General features: G+C 32.0%; 1 protein-coding gene and 1 pseudogene across 3 annotated transcripts in view; one reads left to right on the forward strand and one right to left on the reverse strand.

Annotated features, from left to right (window-relative positions):
• Window positions 1-20,298, forward strand: part of JMJD1C (jumonji domain containing 1C) — a 256,582-nt gene that overhangs the window by 72,588 nt on the left and 163,696 nt on the right. For all 3 annotated transcript variants that reach the window (XM_045842044.1, XM_045842043.1, XM_045842045.1), the window contains exon 2: window positions 678-842. In XM_045842044.1, coding sequence (XP_045698000.1) covers window positions 678-842 — 165 coding nt within the window. The remainder of the gene's footprint in view (window positions 1-677; window positions 843-20,298) is intronic.
• Window positions 1,310-3,269, reverse strand: LOC123821107 (annotated as a pseudogene).

Below are 20,298 nucleotides of genomic sequence, written 5' to 3' on the forward strand. Positions count from 1 at the left end.
TTTCCAAATTAACATCCTTGTCTTGTTCCTAGTGTAGAGGAAAAGCTTTCAGTCTTTCACCATTGAGTATGATGTTACTTGTGGGGTTTTCAATATGACCTTTACTATATGTTGAGGTAGTTTCCTTCTATTCTTAGTTGAAGTTTTTTTTAATCATGAAAGAGTGGTTTTGTCAAAAAATTTTTCTTGTGTCGATTAAGATGATCATGTTTCTGTTTTTCATTCTGTTAGTATCTGTAGTACTGATTGATTTTCAAGCTCATGATTGATTTACATATTATATATGACTTTTCATACTACAAAGTCAGAAGTGAGTAGTTCTGACAGAGACCATATTGTTTGCAAAGTTAAAAATATTTGCTATTTGGTCTTTTATAGAAAATATTTTCCAACCTGTTTCTAGAATCACCTGTATCTACATAGTTCTTTAGTATATATTTATATGTTGGTCAGTCTATACTTACCAACATTTTGTAAACTGCTTTTCTTAACAGACTTATGATTTGTATTTTTATATAATAAGTAGGAGTTATAATGTGGTTAGGGATAGGTTACTTAAATAATGATTTTAAGAAAAATGTTAATTTGAATAATGAATTCATTAAAGTCTTTCCTAATTCACTTTCATGGCTTATATGCTTTATTGCTTAAGGAGTTTTATGTTTTCTTTTCCATAGGTGTATGTGGAATTTGATGATCTTCAATGGGATAAACGAGAGTGGGTTAGAGTTTATGAAGATTTTTCAGCCTTCTTGGTGGAATACCACTTAATCTGGGCCAGAAGGAACGACCCTAGCCAGACTCAGGGATCAAAGAGCAAACAGACTTATTGGCCTGCATTGGTAAGATTGCTTTCTGTTTTATTAAGCATTTTCAGTTTGTTTTAAAAGAACAAGAACTGAATGTAAGTTTAGATTTATCTTGCTGATTATAGGGTCTCAGACCCTCTTGCTGAAAGAGGGTCTGAAATATCTGGCAGAAATTTCAAAATACTCTTTGATTTTGTTGAACAACTTTGTATCTTTTTTAAAAAGCTTTTCCAAGGATGGAGAATTCATTTAGATAATGTTTGATAATTCATATATATCACATTAGGATAATAAGAATTAAAGGTAGAAATCTCACACTCTTATTATTGTCTGCCCTGCTGCCCAACCAGATTTCAAACACTGCATCACTGTCCTAGCCAATTGGGTAAATGGAAGACTCTAGACACTAATCACACAGGCAACTGCATGTGTCATGAAAACATACACTTTTTCTGTTAAGAGGTGTTTCTTTCCTGCTGGCTACAATGGCGGTTCGACAGTTAATAATTTAAAGGCTGCAGCAACATGCAAAAGAATGTCATCTTATTTTTATAATTATTTTTTATAAAGTTAAGAAAGGTCTCCAGGAGATGGTGAGTTTTATTCTGTCTTGTCTGGATAGAGGTTTCATTTGCTTTTGAATGTTCCAGGGTGGATCTAGACTCAAAGAAAGCACAGGAGGCAGAGGTGTGTTGTATATAATCTTCTCCCTCGTTTTCATCATTGCCATCAATTGAGAGAACAGCATACTTGCTTGCAGAAGTAAAGAAGGGTTCATTTACTTTAGGTTTCTTTTACTCAGATGCAGATTGGGAATCTTGATTGTTTTTACATCTTTCCTATCTGACTCCTTCCAGTGGGTTCTGTTCCTGCCATCTCCTGGGCCATGACTGGAGTTCCCACTTTGACCTTTTGGGATACTCATCCCATCCACTTTATTTTCATCTGCTTTCCTTGCTGGTCCTTCCTCAGATGGTTGAGCTGGAACTGCTTTCCCCTAACCACTTGTAGGGGACTGCTGCTCTGTGTCTAAGTTCTGAGATCAAGCAGGAGGGTTAGAACTTTGTTTTACCTAATCGTTCTCCTTTGGTGGAGGAGCTGGAATTATCTTTAAGGGCTGTTCATGTTTGGGAGGCTTAAAAGTTGAAAAGTCACAGTCTTCCTTCTTAATGAGTGTTTCATTTTCTAAAGACTTCTCACACTCACTCCTTTGTGTGTTTCTGCCAGTTGTGGCTGACATTCCAGCCTGTGATGTTGCACTTCCTGTCCTTATCTGTTCCCATTCCTGTTCCTGAGTTTATTTACTTTTGCCAGCTTGGGTGTCTCTCTTGAGTCCACCATTCTATTTTGACTCATTCAGCTAACACTACAGTTTCTCCTGTTCCTTCTGTAGCCACTTCTCTACTTCTCATTCTCTAGCAGCTGTGTTTTGCCCCTCCAAAGTTAATAGAGCTGCTCCATTAGACTGAGGAATGCTAGCAGAGGAGGAATCATCTTCCTTAGAAGTGCTTTAGGGCTTGAGGTTCAGTTTGGGTCTTTGTTGGGGGACCTCTATCTTTATATGTATAATCTTCCTAAGAGTAATCATTGTGTCTGCCATATCTGTCTTCATAGCAATCCCTGTCTCCTCTGTAGTCATCATCTCTATAATACCCACTACCAAATGCTTTTCTGCCACTGCCTATCCTGAAATCAGAGCCTCTATCATAGTCTGTGCTGCCTCTGTTATCATAGTGATTGGTCATGGCCCCCATATCAGTCCATATTCTGCCTTGGGTCATAATAATAACCATCCTGATACCCATCACAGTATTGGTCTGAATCATAATGGTCTTGATACTTGTCTCCAGAGCTGTCATCACCTCTGCTAGGTGAGTAGTTGTCAATTTGTTTTGTCAGAATCTCAATTTCTAACTCATCCAAAGGAACCATCATCCTTTTCTTTATCCTGTGCTTCATCAGCAATGTCCACTCAAATTCTGTAATTTTAGAGACTGTTTATTGACACTTGGGGCATTGAACAAGGAATCCAGGTCCTCAAACTCAGTGTAACCAGAACTTTTCAACCTCTCTGGATTGCTGGGTTCACTTGGTAAACAGACTACTCTGATACTTAATCCCCTAAAGAATTCCTTAATGGAGTTTTCTGTCACCTCATATGGCAGGTGCTCTAGAAAAGCAGTGTAGGGTGACAATATGGGAAGATAGCTCCTGTCAGTATTGGGTTCCTGACCAGCCTGTGGAGCAGTGGGCAGGAAGGAACAGTCCTTTGGAGGTGCCTTATACCCATCATTATCATTAGTGTGATAAGTAGTTGAAACATCTTCCAGAGGTTGTGTGTTTCATGAGACCAGCTGACTGAGGGGCATAGGTGCTTCCTCTACTAGTCCCTCCATCCTCAGAAAGTCTTTTAGTCACATAGTCTTTTTATTCTTTTTTTTTTTTTGCTGAGGCTGCCATATTAAAAGAGGGAGAGAGAATGCAAAGGCTTTCTATGTCTTTTTGTTAGTACACTTTTAGGATATTTAGTCCACTAATAGTTTATTATGTTCTTTAGGGGAAACATAAATTGGATTAAAGGACTCTAAAGATAGTTCACTGATTTGTGTACAGTGTGAAACAATTTTGCTGAGTAAGACTTTGTAGATAGAAGATACTTTTCGTGGAACATTTAATAGCATATGATTTTCCTTTGATTGTGGATAATAGCAGATATTTAATGTGAAATTATGTGTTTAAATAATAGGTAACTTCATATCAGGAAATGTTGCATTTAAGAAAATATTACAGATTACAATAAATTCAGTTTGAAGAGTTTTATAGAAAGAAACATTATAGCTAAACAAGAATATTAATTATATTAAGAAAAAAGCCACAGTTGCTTAACCATTGTTATTTCTGTTTTCTGGCTGTGTTTAGCATGTAATAGGTATACAGTATATGTTTATATTAAATAATTTTCACATTTTGAAAGCCATTGAAACATTATTTCAGGTATTTTGTATACATGTTGCCAGGGTATTACTTTCAGAGCTTTTAAACATAAATTAATTGTTTACAAGGATAGTTTTTACTTGCTAATAATTATATTAATTATAATGTTTGTTTTTCAGTTGATGTTTTAAAAGTATGAAGAGAGAAATGTTTTAAAAGGACAGACAGGGAAGAAGAGAAGGGACGAAGTGGATTTAATTAATGGCATTTTTAAAAGAAAAATGTAATGTGGAGGAATGAAAGATGATAGCATAAGCTATGATTTTGCCAGGATAATTTGAATATTTTAGCAAAATAAAGATGATTTTATCCATGATAAGTTTTAAAAGTTATTTGGTGATGAGTATATTGAATTATGAATTATATAGTTTTTAAAACCATGACTAACATGTTTTTGATTTAAGTCAAAAATTGGTTAAAACTTGTAATTATGACATTTATGTGACTTTTGCATGAAAAGTCTTAAAAGCAGGAAGCAGTAACATCAGTAATACCAAAAAGTATGCCTCACTTAGTTAATGAAAAAACATAACTTTAGAAAACCTTTGCCCTTTCGTAGAGACAATTAAAATCAAGATGAATTCCTAATGGATATTCATAAATGACTTATTTTGGAGAAAATTTCTATAGGAAATATTGTTTAATAATTTTTTTATAATTTTAGAAATGTCTTTCTGTTGAAAAGCTTTTAACCTCACAAAACTAAACGTCTTCTAAAATTTCAAATATTTTTTTAATGCACACAAAAGTACACATTGTAAAAAATTTGGAAAATGGTATAAAGTAGAAATCATGATCATTCTACTTTTACCACCACCAAACAGTCAACTTCTTTGATGTATTTTTATAATATACATTTTTCTGCTTTCTTTTTTTACCACAGAATTGAAAAAAATTTAATTGTGTTAAAATATAAAATTTTCCATTTTAATCAGTTTTACATACATAGTTCAGTGACATTAAGTACACTCACATTGCTATACAATCATCTATTTATAGAATTTATTCCATCTTGCAAAACTGAAACTCTGTTCTTATTCCCCCCTCTTCTCAGCCCCTAGCAACCACTATTTTACTTTCTGTCTCTATGATTTTGACTGCTTTAGGTAAATCATATAAATGAAATCATTCATTACATATTTGTCTTTTTGTGACAGGCTTATTTCACTTAGCACAATGTCTGCAGGATTCATCCATGTTGTAGCCATGTTGTTCCCTTATAAGGCTGAATAATATTCCATTGTAGGTATATACTGCTTTGTATTTATCCATTTGTCTGTTGATGAACACTTATGTTGCTTCCCCTTCCTGACTATTCTGCTGTGCACATGAGTGTACATTTATGTTTTAGATCATGCTTTTAATTTCTCTTGGGCATAAACCCAGAAGTGGATTGCTATATCATATGGTAATTCTTTTTTTATTTTTTTGGAGAAATTTCCATACTGTTTTTCACAGCAGTTCTATTTTATATTCTCAGCAACACTTGTTATTTTTAGTTTTAATAATAGCCATCCTAATGGGAATGAGATGGTATGTCCTAGTGGTTTTGATTTGCATTTCCCTAATGATTGGTGATGTTGAACATCTTTTCATGTGCTTATAGGCCATTTGTGTATCTTCTTTTGGAGAAATGTCTATTCAAGTCCTGTGCTTATTTTTGAATTGGGTTGTTTCATTATGTGTTACTGAGTTTTAGAAGTTTTCTCTATATTAATCCCTTATTAGATGAAATTTGCAAACATTTTCTTCCATTCTGTGGGTTGCCTTTTTACTCCATTGACAGTATCTTTTGATATACAAATATTTAAAATATTCATGAAGTCAAATTTGTTTATTTTTCTTTTATTACTTGTTCCTTTCGTATCTTATTTAAAAAATCATTGCTAAATTGAATGTCATGAAGCTTTTATTGTATGTTTTTTTTTCTAAGAGTTTTGTTGATTTAGGTTTTGAATGTAGGCCTTTGATCCGTATTGAGGTAATTTTTGTTTATGATTTTAGGCAAGGGTCCAACTTCTTTTGTTTGCTTTTGTGGATATCCAGTTTTCTCATCACCATTTGTTGAAGAAAAGACTCTCCTTCATTGATTGGCTTGACACTCTTGCTAAAAATTATTTGAATATATATATAAAGTAAGAATTTACTCCTGGGCTCTTATTCTGTTTCATTAGTGTAAATGTCTTTGGCCAGTACCACACTGTTTTGATTACTGTAGTTTTGATTACTTTATATGGTACATTTGAAATCAGGAAGTGTGAGTCCTTCAACTTGGTTCTATTTCAAGATTATTTTGACTATCTTGTGTCCCTTGAAAGTCCATATGAGTTTTGGGATGTATTCATTTCTTCAGGAAATGTTGTTGGGATGTTAATAGGGTTTGCATTGAATCTTTAGTAGATGACTTTGGGTAGTATTCACATGTTAACAATATTACTCTTTCGAATCCATAAATATAGAATGTCTTTGCATTTATTTCTTTAAAGTTTTCCAGCAGTATTTTGTAGTTTTCACTTTACAAGTCTTTCACTTCCATAGTTAATTCCTAAGTAATTTATTTCTTTTGATGTTACTATAAATGGAATCAGTTTATTAGATTGCTCGTTATTAGAGTGTAAAATACATCTGACTTTTGTATTGATTTTTTATTCTTCTGCTTAGTTAACATCATACCCAATAGTGAAAGACTAGAAGCTTTTCCACTAAGATCAGAAACAAAACAAGGATGATATTCTATTTAAGATAGTATTGAAATTTGTAGCCAGAGAAGTTAGACAAGAAAGAGAAAAAAAATGCGTTTGAATTGTAAAGGAGAAGTAAAATTACTTGTTTTCAGCTGTTATGATCTTATATATAGAAAACACTGAAGATTATAGATACATGCAAATAAATACGAAAACTAATAAAGCAAAGCAACATGATACAAATTTCAGTTTTGTTTTAATCATAGTTTTAAGTAAGACTACATTAAAAATTTAGATCATACTTCATTTTACTTAATATTTTATGCTATGCATGTCTCTTCACAGGTAATAATTTTTAATGGCTGCATAATACTTGATCATGTCATGTTCCATTTCCTTAATATTTAATATATAGTTGTTTTTAGATTTTTGTGATTAGAAATAACTGTGATATTGTGATAAATCTCTCAATGTCTAATTGCTTCTAAAATTTAGAATCTACACGAACTTGAAAATAACAAAAATCTAAAAATCTCCTGATACTCCATAAATTATTTGAACATTGTACTACTTACTGCTGTTGTGCCCATTCATGTATGAGTTTTTTCATCTCAACCCCCAAACCTAACACCCCATCTCCCTTCCCTGACCAGACGCCCTTCCTGTAAGCTTTGATTGTTTACTTTCATACCATCTTGTTTTAAAACCCAAACAAACATGTAAAAGGAGAATTTTTGCAACTTAAGAGTGCAGAATTCAGTTGAATATTACACCATTTTTAGATATGCTAATTTGATATTTTAAAGTACTGTTTCATGGTTTTAATTTGCATTTCTTTAATGTGATTAATACTTTTTAACATTTATTAGCAAGTTACATTTTTTGTAATTGTCTTCTTTAAATTACTTATTAGAGTTTTGTGTTTTTCTAATATTTGTTACAAGCTTTCTTTATATTACAGCTATTATAAATAACCTTATGTCATACTCATTTCATGATTTGCTTAGCTAACTTTATGATACCAAGTCTTTTTGAATTATATGTTTATATTTAAAGAAACTCTGTATGATGGGATATATTCCTTAATGCAGACAATCAGGCTGTGTTTTCCTCCCTTCCTGTTTTCTTTCTTTGTTTCAAGTGGTGGTATAAATTAATAGAATTAATAAGTGAAATAAGAGCACTTGGTAATCTTTTAAAAACAATCATATTAAGATTTATAAGAACTTTGCAAATGTTCATTTATGTATAGTGCATGTCTGAGATTCTATTATTTTCCTATCTGTTCATTACAATGAGGCTTATTTAAGGCAATATACAAGCAGCAGTTAGGAAATTCAGAATTTTTATATTCATATATAGCAAAATGTCTATAAATTTGAGAAATTTTAGGAATCTATACTAGGTGGCAATAGAATGAAATGCTATATAAACTAATACTCTTCACTTCTCTACAAATTTAATGTTTTTAATTCTGTGTATAATACTTGCTTTCATGTTCTTTTGTATTTAAGCATATGTTTATATTTATTATCCTCTTTCTAGTTGTTTTAGCCCTCTCATGGTACCTATTAAATATACTTATTGGTTCTGTTATATTATTTTGTCTACTTATTGTAAGAAATCAGTAGAAACTGACAGTATACCTGCTGGTTCTTGAAACAATGACAAGACCAAAACATCCTGTTATCTTGTTAACCCATTCTAAAGTTCATTGTTTTAATTTAAAAATAAATAAAACTTTAGCAAAATATGGGATAGTATATAATACACAGGTTACTTCTCTGGCATCGTCTCTTTATTTTTCTTCACAGGATATCAATAGCAAAACATTTATTGGAGCACCTCACATGCAACATGCTGAAGTGGTGTCTGTAATTTGTTTGTTTGGTCCTGTATGATCAGGGTAACACCTGAGGCCTTTCTGATTATGGAGGCCTAGATAACTTACATTTTTATGAAAGTTACTTAATATATTGTTAAATTTTATTTTTTAAATAAAGTAAAATATTCGTGATATCACATTTATTTGCACCAGGGAAAGAAAGTGTTGGCACTCATAAATGAAATCAACGAATCACCTACCTAACTGGGTTAGGGCCCTGGCTCCATCTCCTTTAGGAAAACCTTCTGTGGGGAGTGGGGCTTCGACCCTAACCCAGCTGGGCTGTAACAACTGCTGCATTTTCTAAGGGGCAGAGTTTTCTACTACTTCTCTGCTGGCCCATCTTCCAGATCACCCCAACCAGAATTAATCTCACCATCCTGTGCTCCTGTAGAACTATGTTTGTACCTCTGTTTTAACAACTAGCACATTCTGCTTTGTATTAGTTCTATTTGTTTGCATGTCTGTCTTTCCCTACTAGATTGTAAGTTCTTTGAGGACAGGAATCATGTTGTAGTCATTTCTGTATCATTCCTAGGAGTCTAGCATACTGCCTTAGCGCATCTTAGATAGTGATTAATTGCTTATTTTAAAGTGATGAATTTATTCTACCTCAGATAGTGAAAAAGAACCCTACTGGGAATTATTTCAAGTTTCCTGGTTATTACTTTATGCTAAGATCAGAGGGCAGTAAAACAAACAGCCAGTTGTGGTAAAAGTATTAAAATCAGTAAAAGTTACCAATTTTAAACATGGCAAGTAGTCAAAACATATAATGAAAATGCTTATAATAATTGCCCTCACTCTAATTAGATACAAATGTGTTTCCTTAAATTGTCACAGGGTAGAAGGAGAAAACTTACATCTTCATTGTCAACTAAATATGCTAATCTACAATAATTTATCTGAATTTATGTAGTGAGTTTTAGGAACCTCAGACTTTTCCTTCTTCTTAGTGCAACTTTTTTTTTCCATAGATTTGTTATCCTTGTTTGGCCAGGAATTACCATCAGATCATAAACATGTAAACCTTTATCAAAATATTTCTTTAAAATTTTTTTTGTCTAGTGAAAGTAGTTTTTAGTTGTTCTCCATTCTGAAAGAAACCCTCTTAAAGTAGGATAGAATTCACTGCTCTTTGGGACAAAATTGCATTTATTTATGTCTGGCTATTATATTGCCATACTTGGTTTACATTATGACCTCAACCAGATTTCACTAAAATGTGAAGACATGCCACATTCAAAACTCTTTGCAATAAAGAGGTTTTTTTACATACTTAAAATTGTCTCCAGAATTAGAATGATTAGTTTTTATACTTTCATAATTAATGAAATGGTAGCAAGGACCATATTACTACAATATTAATGTCAGCATTATTACTTCTCTGCAAGATTAAGTACTGTATGAGGTCAAATTATATATAGAAAGTGTTAAAATTTTAAAATGATAAAATCTAATACTGGGAAAGACTGCAATGTATGAATATGCATTCATTTATTTCTCTTTTTTTATTAAACTTTAACAATTTTTAAATTTATTTTAGAGAGAGGAAGGGAGAGAGAAACATTAATCTGTTGTTCTACCTATTTATGCATTCAGTGGTTGATTCTTGTATGTTCCTTGACCAGGTATTAAAGCTGCAACCTTGGCATGTTGGAAAACACTCTAACCAACTGAACAAGTTGGCCAGGACCTTGCATTCATTCCTTGTGCATCATAAAATGACATCATTATTTGGGAAAGTATTATGTTTTAACAACCATAAGGAATTTCGTACACTTTGATTCATTAATTTACTTTTAGGAAATGATCCTGAACAAACAGTTCTTGAAAAGTAGAAGTTATATTCAGTTCAGTTAATGTTTATCAGACAACTTATATGAGCCAGAAAGTATGGCAGGACTGCAGATATAAAAATGAAATACATAATGTTACATACACAAAGATGTTTATTACAATCCTGCTGAAGAAAAAAACAGAAACAACTCTGACGTTCAACAGTTTATGAATGTTATTGATTTAATATTCTGAAATATGCAGCTTTAAAATGATAACTATTAATACTTTAGGGAAATATGGACAAATAAAATTCAAGTAAAAAACATAAATCTTGACTATAGTAGGCAGTATCAAAATTATGTAATTGGAAAATATTATAAAGTAATTGAAATTATTTTTTAGAATGGTGGGATTATGCCCTGACTATAATTTGTCTTTAATCAAAACAACTATGATTTTCCAAGAAATTGGAAATTTTAATGTAATAACTTTATATCATTTTTTTAATTTTGGAAATAGTTTTTTCAAAGGAAGTAGGTTAGATTATTTTAGGATATATTTTTATAGCTACTTTTTGTTTGTTAATACAGCCTTTTAATATCTCTCCTTAATAATACAAAGAATTAAAACCTAATACAAATGAGAAAGTAAAATATAATGAAGATTATTTAAAGTATATTTTTAATTCTGTATGAATTACTCTTTGTTCATAGATTTACATGACTTAGCATGACCTGAAAGAGAACTTGTTCTAATTCGGTCATTCTAGTTAATAAGTCTTTTTCTTCTGAACGTTACTACTCACTAAAAGTGAGTAGTGAATTTAGTTTGTCCCAGTGTCTAGATCAGCACTAATCTCCCTTAAATCCCTTTTCTGTCTTGTCTGCCAGTGTTGTTTAATCCACCATGCATATTATTACCATTGTATGCCAATGGCATTCATTGTGTACTAATGAAGTACAGTTAGTATACATCTTTTGTACCCCAATTTTATGACTAATTCTAGGTAAGTTATAGTCACACCTAGATGCAATTTAGAAAGTGACGTAAGGCCTCCTCTATCCTTCCTTGTCTCATGAAGGAAGTTTTTGTTTTTTAAGGTAGTTTTGGGCCCACCATGTGATGCCTACTGCCTTAATTCCCTGAAAACCCCATTTTTTAAAAATTCTGTTTAATAGCTTTCTAGCCACAAAAACAGAAGTGATAGGTATTTGAGTATAGCACATTATGGCATGTCAGGCATGCCATTTCTGTGTTTTCTTCATTATAAATAGAGGCCCTTTAAAGCATTTGATTATCAAGTTACTTAGTGATCAATCTGCAGAGAGTTGTATAGCACATAAGTCCAATAACCCAATAGGTTTCATGCCTTGATCCAAAGTGGTATCTTTTATAGTAATGTAGCCTGAAAAATAAGTGCAATATCAAAGGATACTGCATTTTAAAGTCCCATTCACAGGGCTATTGTACAAAGAATTTGTCCAGCTTCTTTTTTATTTTATTTCTGTTTGAAATTAATTTGTGTGGTTTAGAGTATTCTCATTGGTTCTCATTTAGCATGTCCAATCAATATTTCCTTAAAGTGTCTTTATGTGCCTAAGGTTTTATAATACTAAGTAGGAGAAACCTTCCCCAGACATAATAAATATCTTCATAATATACATTGAGGCAGAGGAGATGCCACCATTTTATTTAAAATCTGTTTAAATATTCCAATTTTATCAAAATTTGTTACCTTAATTTCATAAACCCTTACATTCCTAGATCCCCTCAGTCTAACTGTAGCCTCCATTAGGTCTTCAACAATAGATTTATTTTCTTAATGCGTGGGGCTCCCATTACACAGAGTCCCAGAAACATCTTTTTTCTGCCCTATTTTACCTACTTATATGTATGTATATGATTTTTGGACTCCAGCTACCACTTACTTGGCCCAGGAATCCAGACCTTCTCATCTGGCCATATCTTGATTATATTGTGCAAACCACCAACTCAGGCAATTTGTGGTTAGGTTTCTCGCAGTCATCTTTGCTTCCTGGTTTTAAAGTTTCCCTAAACTAGAGTGAATAAAGCAGATTTGTTTAGGATCCTTTAATGTTATGTTCCCAACAGGGCCTTGCATCCAGCCTCTGAGAGTGTTGCAATAAGATTTTTGTTTTGATGCCAGTGGTTCTTAATAACCATGTAAAGCTTTGTACCTAGCAGGAGAAGTGTCTTGGCTGTTCTTTTTGGTTTCCCCATTCTTTTACAAATCTTTATCTGTTTTTTCAGCATAATTTTTCCGTATAGAAGCAGATCTATGGATAGTGACTATAGCTGTTGTCTGACCAAAACCAAAACTTGGTCCAGCATCAGGATCTGCACCAACACTCTCCCTTACTTTCTCTTTAGCTATTATAAATAACAATAATCAGAGATTGTATGGTTAGCTTATTTTAAAAATTGGGCATTTCTTTATGCAGTGAGTCAACTCCTAGGAAATGGATTCAGGGTTTCTAAACTCAATGGTAACTTTTACTTTTAGAACTGAACCCAGTACAGCTGCAGTTCCATACCATGGATGGCCCTGTGGAGAGTGTTGATTCTGTTTTTTTTCTGTCTAGAAATGTGGTAGCTATATCTACCACATGTTGTAATATGAGAATTATTTTTCAGCTTGTCAGGGGACAGTCCTGCTTTGGTATTGTTTTTGCTAACCGGGTCTACATATACTTCCTTATGTAAGTAAGTTCTCACCCTGACCAGAGTGAAGGTTGCTGGTTAGATTCCACATCAGGTCACATGCCTGAATTGTGGGCCCAGTCCCTGGTAGGGGCATGTGCTAGAGGCAACCAGTTGATGTTTCTCTCACACATCAATGTTTCTCTCCTCTTTCTCTTTCTTCCCCTCTCTCTAAAAATAAATAAATAAAAACTTTAAATTGAAAATGTAAGGTCTTTTTATATACTTCTCTCTTTTAATTTATAAATGGTTACAGATAACTGCAGCAGCATTATATGTGTGTTGCATGATAATTTCTTTTATTCAATAAATATCTTTTTAACATTTACTATATGTGCTAAGTATTATGCAACTACGGTGACTCCATCAGTAATGGTTCTGGATGTCTGATGCACAGTTTGTTAACTGAAGAGTTCTGTTAAAAATAAATACACATCTCTTGATACTGTTTTAAAGTATCTTTATAGTTATCATTTGAAAAAATGTTTTTATTACTTTATTACGTGTGCTAAATAATATGAATAATGTAACATTATTTAAATTTTGAAGGCTTACCAAGTTCCAGCCATTTTTCTGTGTTTTACATCAGATCCCTTTGAGGTTGATACTTTCATTATCCCTATTTTTGACTAGAGCTAAGATATGGTATAGTTAAGTATAACTTACTGAGGACAGAAGCAACTCTGTATTAAAAAATTTAAATAATTGTTAATTTTAAAAGATTACAAGTGATCGTTCTCTCTCATTCTCTTCCATGTATTTTCCATAGGTATCCCTAATTAACAGGTTGTTACATGTCTTTTTAGACTTTCCCACCCACTTTTCTTCTTCCCTTCTTGGTAAACATGTAAATATTTCCCAAAAGTCTTGTTTTAAAAATAAATAGAAAACTTACCATATTTTGCTGTGTATAATGCACACCTTTTTGCCGAATTTTTTAGGGAAAAAATAAGGTTATGCATTACACATGGGTAGTAGTAGTACTAATTCTGTATCTATATAAATGTTTTTAATTCTTTTATTTATGCTTATGCATTAAAAGTGTAACTCTAAAAGCAATAATGATATCTGTACGTTCAAAAATAAAAAATTCTTTTATAAAACAAAAAACAAGTCTCTAAATATAAATAAATAAATAATTGAATTAAAAAATTAAAACTGAAGATTTTTTTTTCTGAAAGTTTGAACCAAAAACATGGGTTCACAGTATATATGGGAGTACATTATATAGCATATCATGATATGCATTTGCATAACATGATATGCATTTACTGTTTTGTGAGTTAAGTGTCATTTTAATGTCTTACACTTATAAAGTTGAAGTAAATGTATGGACTATGAAATATACCTATCCAAACCATTGTAGTATCTTTTAAACTGGTTAAACCCAAAGATGATTGTGCTAATCTTGGGGCTCCCCTAGGGATTCTAAGGAATGTGAGAATGATTTCCAAAGTCTTTTCTGTTGTTCCAGGAGGGTTTGGAGTTAAAGCATATAAAAGTAATTTACCTTCAATGAAGAAAGGAGGTCTAGCTTGTCCTGGTCAAGAAATAATTAGAGATTTAGAAATATTTTTAGCATTTTAAATTTATCTCCCACTTTTTCGTGAGTAATGTCAAGAAATCTCTGCCATATGCTGTTATGTGCAGATAAAGGTTTTATTTTCTTTTTTGTAATCGACAAAGTATAATGGTCAGTACTATGTATGTAGTTGTGATATGTAAGGGTTTGAATGAAATTGTTTGCAACCCTTTTGTTACCATGATGCAGCACTACAATGTACTGTTACGTAGATTCTGTAACTCTAACACCGTTACAATTTTAAATGCAAAACAAATGATATTTAAGCTTAGTTTTTCTTTCCTCATAGGAGTACAAGCAGTCCTTAATTAAATGTAGTGTATTTGAAGTATATGTGAGTAATTTTGGAGTACCAGATGAATTATATTTCAGAAAAGTAGTGATGTATGTAGACTGCCTTTTCAGCCAAATTAGGGTTTTATTGGGCTTTAAATCAGCTAGTTTTGAAACTTCATCATTGTATAGTCCAAATAAAGCTGAGGCTGCCTGCCTTTTATAGTAGAGAAGACATCACAGAACACAGAACAAAAATACAGAATCTTCTTTTCACGCCTTTTTCCCCAACCAAGAGCTACTCTCACACAGCTATTTCTCATAAAATCTTTGTGGCCTACTTCTCAATCTTTTATCTGTCTTTCCTCTTCTACAAAACTGCCTGAAACTTTCTCTTCTAATAGTAAGTCTATACCCTTTCTTATATAAATCAGTTTAGGCTCAGTTTCAAGGTTTTATAAATGGTGTGAGGGCACTAGGCATCTTTATAGTGATGGAACAATTCTTTATCATAGTTGTGGTGATAGTTACATGAATCTACACACATGATAAAATTGAATAGATCACACACACACATACACACATACACAGATATGAGTGCATATGAAGCCGGTGAAATGGGATTTGTAGTTTGTGCCAATCAATTTCCTGGTTTTGACATTGTCCTCTAGTTTCACAAGATGTTACTGTTAGGGAAAATTAAGTAACTTTTTTTTTTTCAATTTCCTGCTCATCCGTGTTTAAAATAAAAACATAGGTCAACACATGAGAAAAATTAGAGAAATACTTGCCTTGTTTTTTAAACATAATACCTATTTTTCTCAACAAAATGCTGGAAGGCATTTACTTTTAATGAGATTGGAATTTTAAAATGAATATAAAGGTTATTGATTAAACAACTAAAAGATTAGAAAATGATAAACATTATAGAATAAACTAAAGAAATTGAAGATTGGAATAGAAAAATACTTTGAACAATTAAGGTAAAAGAAAGTAAATGACAAGATAACTAAAATTGTAAAGTTATTTTTAAAACTAGAGGAAAAGGTGAAACATACAAGTTTATATAAAAATTTTTAGCATGTTTGTCCCAATGGTGTAAAATAAAAACATACTATTATTCAATCCAGAGACCTAAAACAATACATAAAAACTACAAAAATGAAAAATATTGGTTAAATTTAAAAATGGTTAATAAGAAGATTCAGCTAAACACAGTAAATAATATAATACTATCAGAAGTTTAAAAATTAAATAGAGCAAAGATATCAAAACAGTGAAAAAAGCATGAAGGGGTTTTAGGTCAAGAAAATTAAAAATGTTAAATATCGTTTTATTGATATACGAGAAAACAAAAAGATATCTGGTGACAACATTTTTCTTATCTCTCACTTAGTAATTTAGGGGAGTTCTTCACTGCTGGGGCAATTGATTAATGACCTTCTTAAGTCCTTTGTTGTAGTTGTGATTACTATAAAAATGTTAATTCAGTAGTGGATTTAGAAAGAATTTAGAATTTAGATTTTAGAATTTAGAAAGAACAGTCCCAATGTTTTTTTGATTCTCAAAAAGAAGCAGTCAATTATTATTAATGTTTTCTAAATCAAAATCTAATTTTATGCCTTGTTTGCTTAAAATTCTTCTGTATCTTTTCATTAACTTAGGGAAAACCAAATTATTTAACAGACTGCATGATCATGCTCTTTGAGTGTTAGGAACTACCCCTGCCCTTGCTGCCCCATTATTTTTCATAGCCCATCTCTATAATTCTCTTTGAGTTCTTGGAAAACAGTATTTTCTCCTGCCTCATACCATTGCACATACTGTTCTCTCTGCTTAAAACACTTCCCTACTTAACTCAATTCATATTCAAATATTACTTCATGTCTTCATGGAGGAGCTTTTGAAACCTATGGTCTAAATTGAGGGAAGTACTTATTAGTAAGTTCTCCTAATTTCATTTACCACAGGTATAATTTTATATGTTTTATGTGATTATTTGATGATTGTCAGCCTTTTTTACTAAACTGTATCCCATGGAAACAGGGTAATGGTGGTTTTTGTTCAGTATCAGAACTCTTTCCTCCATTAGTGGAACTCTGAATTAGACTTAAGGTGAACTTCATCACATTCTACTGCGTATTTGTGTATTCTTTACTGTTTTATTTCTTGGTCTCTGTCCTATGAGCTGACTTCCAGTTTACTTGTTATTTTCAGTGGTATCTAATAAATCTTTATCCATTGCTTTTCCAAAAATTTTCATTTAATCTCTTTTGTACCTAGAAGTTCTATTTGGTTCTTTTCCAGTTTTGCTTACTCATTTTAAAAAATTGTTGTCTTCACATTTCTAAATGTGTCTTTTACTTCTTTAAACATATGATATTCATAATTCTGTAGTAGTCTATCTTCTCATTTTAAATTTTGCTGTCTCTGCTGGTTTTCCTTCATGCTACCTTGTTTTCTTGTATTTAATTCATCTTTACCCTTCTTCCTACACACACCTTTTCCAACTGAGATGATTGGGGGAGTTTTATGAGAATATTTTGAGACCTGGAATGAAGGTAGATTTTCTCTAGAGAGGATTTGATGGCACCATCATGATCCTCTTAGGCCACTTTAAATTCAAAGCTTGGATGTTAGTTTTTATATCACTAAGGTGATGTGAATGAATCCATATGAAGGCTGGTTTGTGGTTACAACTCTAAAGACACTGTTTTAAAGCTACTTTTGTTCCATACCAACCCAACTTTCTTCGCAGACACACAGTAGTAAAGAGAGTTGGGTATTTTTCCTCTTATCTCAGTGTGTGGTTAGTAAGTCCTTTGTAGTTTTAGGGTTCAGAGGAATCAGTCTCTTGTGAGTCTACTGGCTTTGAGCAGATTCTTTTGTGTTCTGTTATTGTTTCCCTCAAATCTCTATGAACCTCAACTCCAACTTGCCCCCATTCAGCAAGTGCTCTCAAGGTAAGAGTTCCTCTGCAGTTCCTATTTTTTAATATGATGATTTAGAAGTGAACTTAATACTTTCTAAGACTTGCACTCAAAATTAGTGTTGTGCTAATTCAATTCATATATGTATTGGAATTTTTCATGTGGATTATAATTGGTTGTAAGTTTGAAATGCATTTATTCATATAGAACTTCATTGACTTTGAAAAATGAAAAAAGTTGTTAACAGTTGTCATTTATTAATCATAAGTAACATGGTAGAATGATTTTCAAGTCAGTAGATTAGATTAGGTAACAAAGTTTTAATTCGTATGAAGGAGAAACCTAGAAAAGCATTTAGTATGTACTTTTCAAAGTTACAAAAAATATTAAGTATTTTTTTCTGAAATTTTATTGAAACAAATGGAGAAATATTTTCTACCTATAATTTCATAGGTAGAAATTTTTTATGACATTGTATGATGCTTATGATATAGAAGTAATGTGCTTTCCTTTTCAATTATAAGCCAGGTTTTTTATTTTACTTTTGCAGAGCAGAATGTTAAGGGTTATAAAAACCCTAAACTGTTAAATAATATGCTTATTTAGAAACTCTTTATGTACCATCAGTTGTTACTTCTTGAAATCTGTGAATTATCCTTTTACTGAGTTTAGGACCTTACTAAATGTATTATCCTTCCCTTGTATCTCCCACAATGCACTATACTCCTCTCAATACTTAACTACTTATCATTTTCAGAACTACTATATATTTTTATACATCTGTTTGTTCATTTATGCTTTTTCCTCACCTGTAAAACCCCTTTATCTATCTTTGCTTATTAAATTTCTACAAATCCAGAGTAACTCATATACCTTCTTCATTTCAAGAATTCTATTGATTGCAATAAGAGAATCTGTAAGTATGACAGTTTTTATTTAAAAAAATTAACATTACATGAATCCTTGAGTTATAGTTGTCTGCCTTCTCTATATTTCTTCGAGGACATGAACTGATTTTTTATTTCCCTTTCCACAGTACTAGAGCATCTTGAACATCATTGACATACAGTATATAAAAACACGAAAACATTATTGGTAACTTTTTGCTCCATACCATGTACTACATAAATCACCTTTGTATCATCTAATTCAGTCTTCATAACATCCTTATCATCTACATTTTGCAGGCGAGATAACTTAAGCTTACAAGGTAATAAGCAATTATGGATCCTACAGCTTGTGATTGGTAGGTATGGATTAAAGCCTAGGCTATCCTGACCTGGTAAACTATTTGTAGAAATGTATCACACCTGTGGATTATATCAAGCTTCTTATTAGTCATGTTGTGTGCTCTGGGCTAGTCTTAGTTCAAAGACCCATGCTCTGATGGGTCTTCATAGTCTCATGGCCTGAAGAAATGACACTTAGGAATTCTCATGGTTGATCTAATGACACATGCTTAGGATATGCCTTTTGCTCAGCTACCAAGACTTTTTGGTACTTCGATGACATTGTGATGCTTTCTTAACATTGTTATCATTGGTAAGCAATCCTTAGGTTGCTTTGCTTAAAAATGAATGATACTTGTTTTAGAGCTTAAATTTTTTGGTAAACCTTTAAATATTTATTTTTAATCTAACCCTTATTAACATATATAATTTCCAAATTGAAAAAAATGTTACAAGAAGTCATAAAGTTGAAAGTGATGAGATTTCAGGCTTAATTTTAGCTTAGAGAATAGAATAATGTTTTCTGTTTCCATCCCCTGATTGAATTTGCAAGCATAAGAAAAAGTACATGGCAGTTTCTCAGTTTTCTTATTTGGGTGTTTCTAGTGCTTTTTAAGCTACTTTATGCCATAAAGAAGTGAGAATTGGTATGGTATTGTTCACTTATGAAGTGTATTTTCTCCATTCAGTTGTATGTTTTTAGCCACTCCACCTAAAAATGCTGCTGTGTTGAAAATGTAGGTCCCTTATTTAAATTAGGTAACTTCTTCACTTGCCTGTTAATTATAGGCAGGCTAAACCTTGGAGTGCTCATACATTAAAGAGGCTTTTTGGGATCTCGCTGAGGTTTATGTTTTACTGGAGATAGGCAAGCAACCTCAACTAACTCTCAGTAAGTCTCCCTTCTCACTTACAGTTGTATAAATCATTAACATGTTCTTAATACAATTTTACATCAGTGTTGCTGACAGCTTTGAAACCTAAATCTGTGAATGTGTTCATAACATTTCATTGTGGGGCTTTTATTTAGCTTTATATTTGACATTTTAATAATTAAATATAGTATTGCAGTATCTCATTAAGTGATCATAGAAAGATGTAGAGTTCTACATATAGTTTTCTACTTTTTGTAAAAAAAAACATTTAAAATAGTTGAGAAAAATTAATGTACATGTTTGTATCTACTTATAGACATGTAAAAGGACTTGACAAGGATGCCTGAGAAACCAGTAATTGTAGTTACCTTCACTGTTTGTGTTTCAGATTGGGGTATGTGTTTGAAGGATAGATACAGGAAAGGGAGAAAAGGGATGGAATTTTCTATGAATTTTCTTTTATATATATATATATATTTTCTTTTATGTATTTTGGGAACCATTTGAATGTATAATCCTTAAAAAATTTTTAAG

Source organism: Phyllostomus hastatus, unplaced genomic scaffold (assembly GCF_019186645.2).
Source record: "Phyllostomus hastatus isolate PE091 unplaced genomic scaffold, TTU_PhHast_1.1 phas_contig_38, whole genome shotgun sequence".
NCBI classification, from domain to species: Eukaryota; Metazoa; Chordata; class Mammalia; order Chiroptera; family Phyllostomidae; genus Phyllostomus; species Phyllostomus hastatus.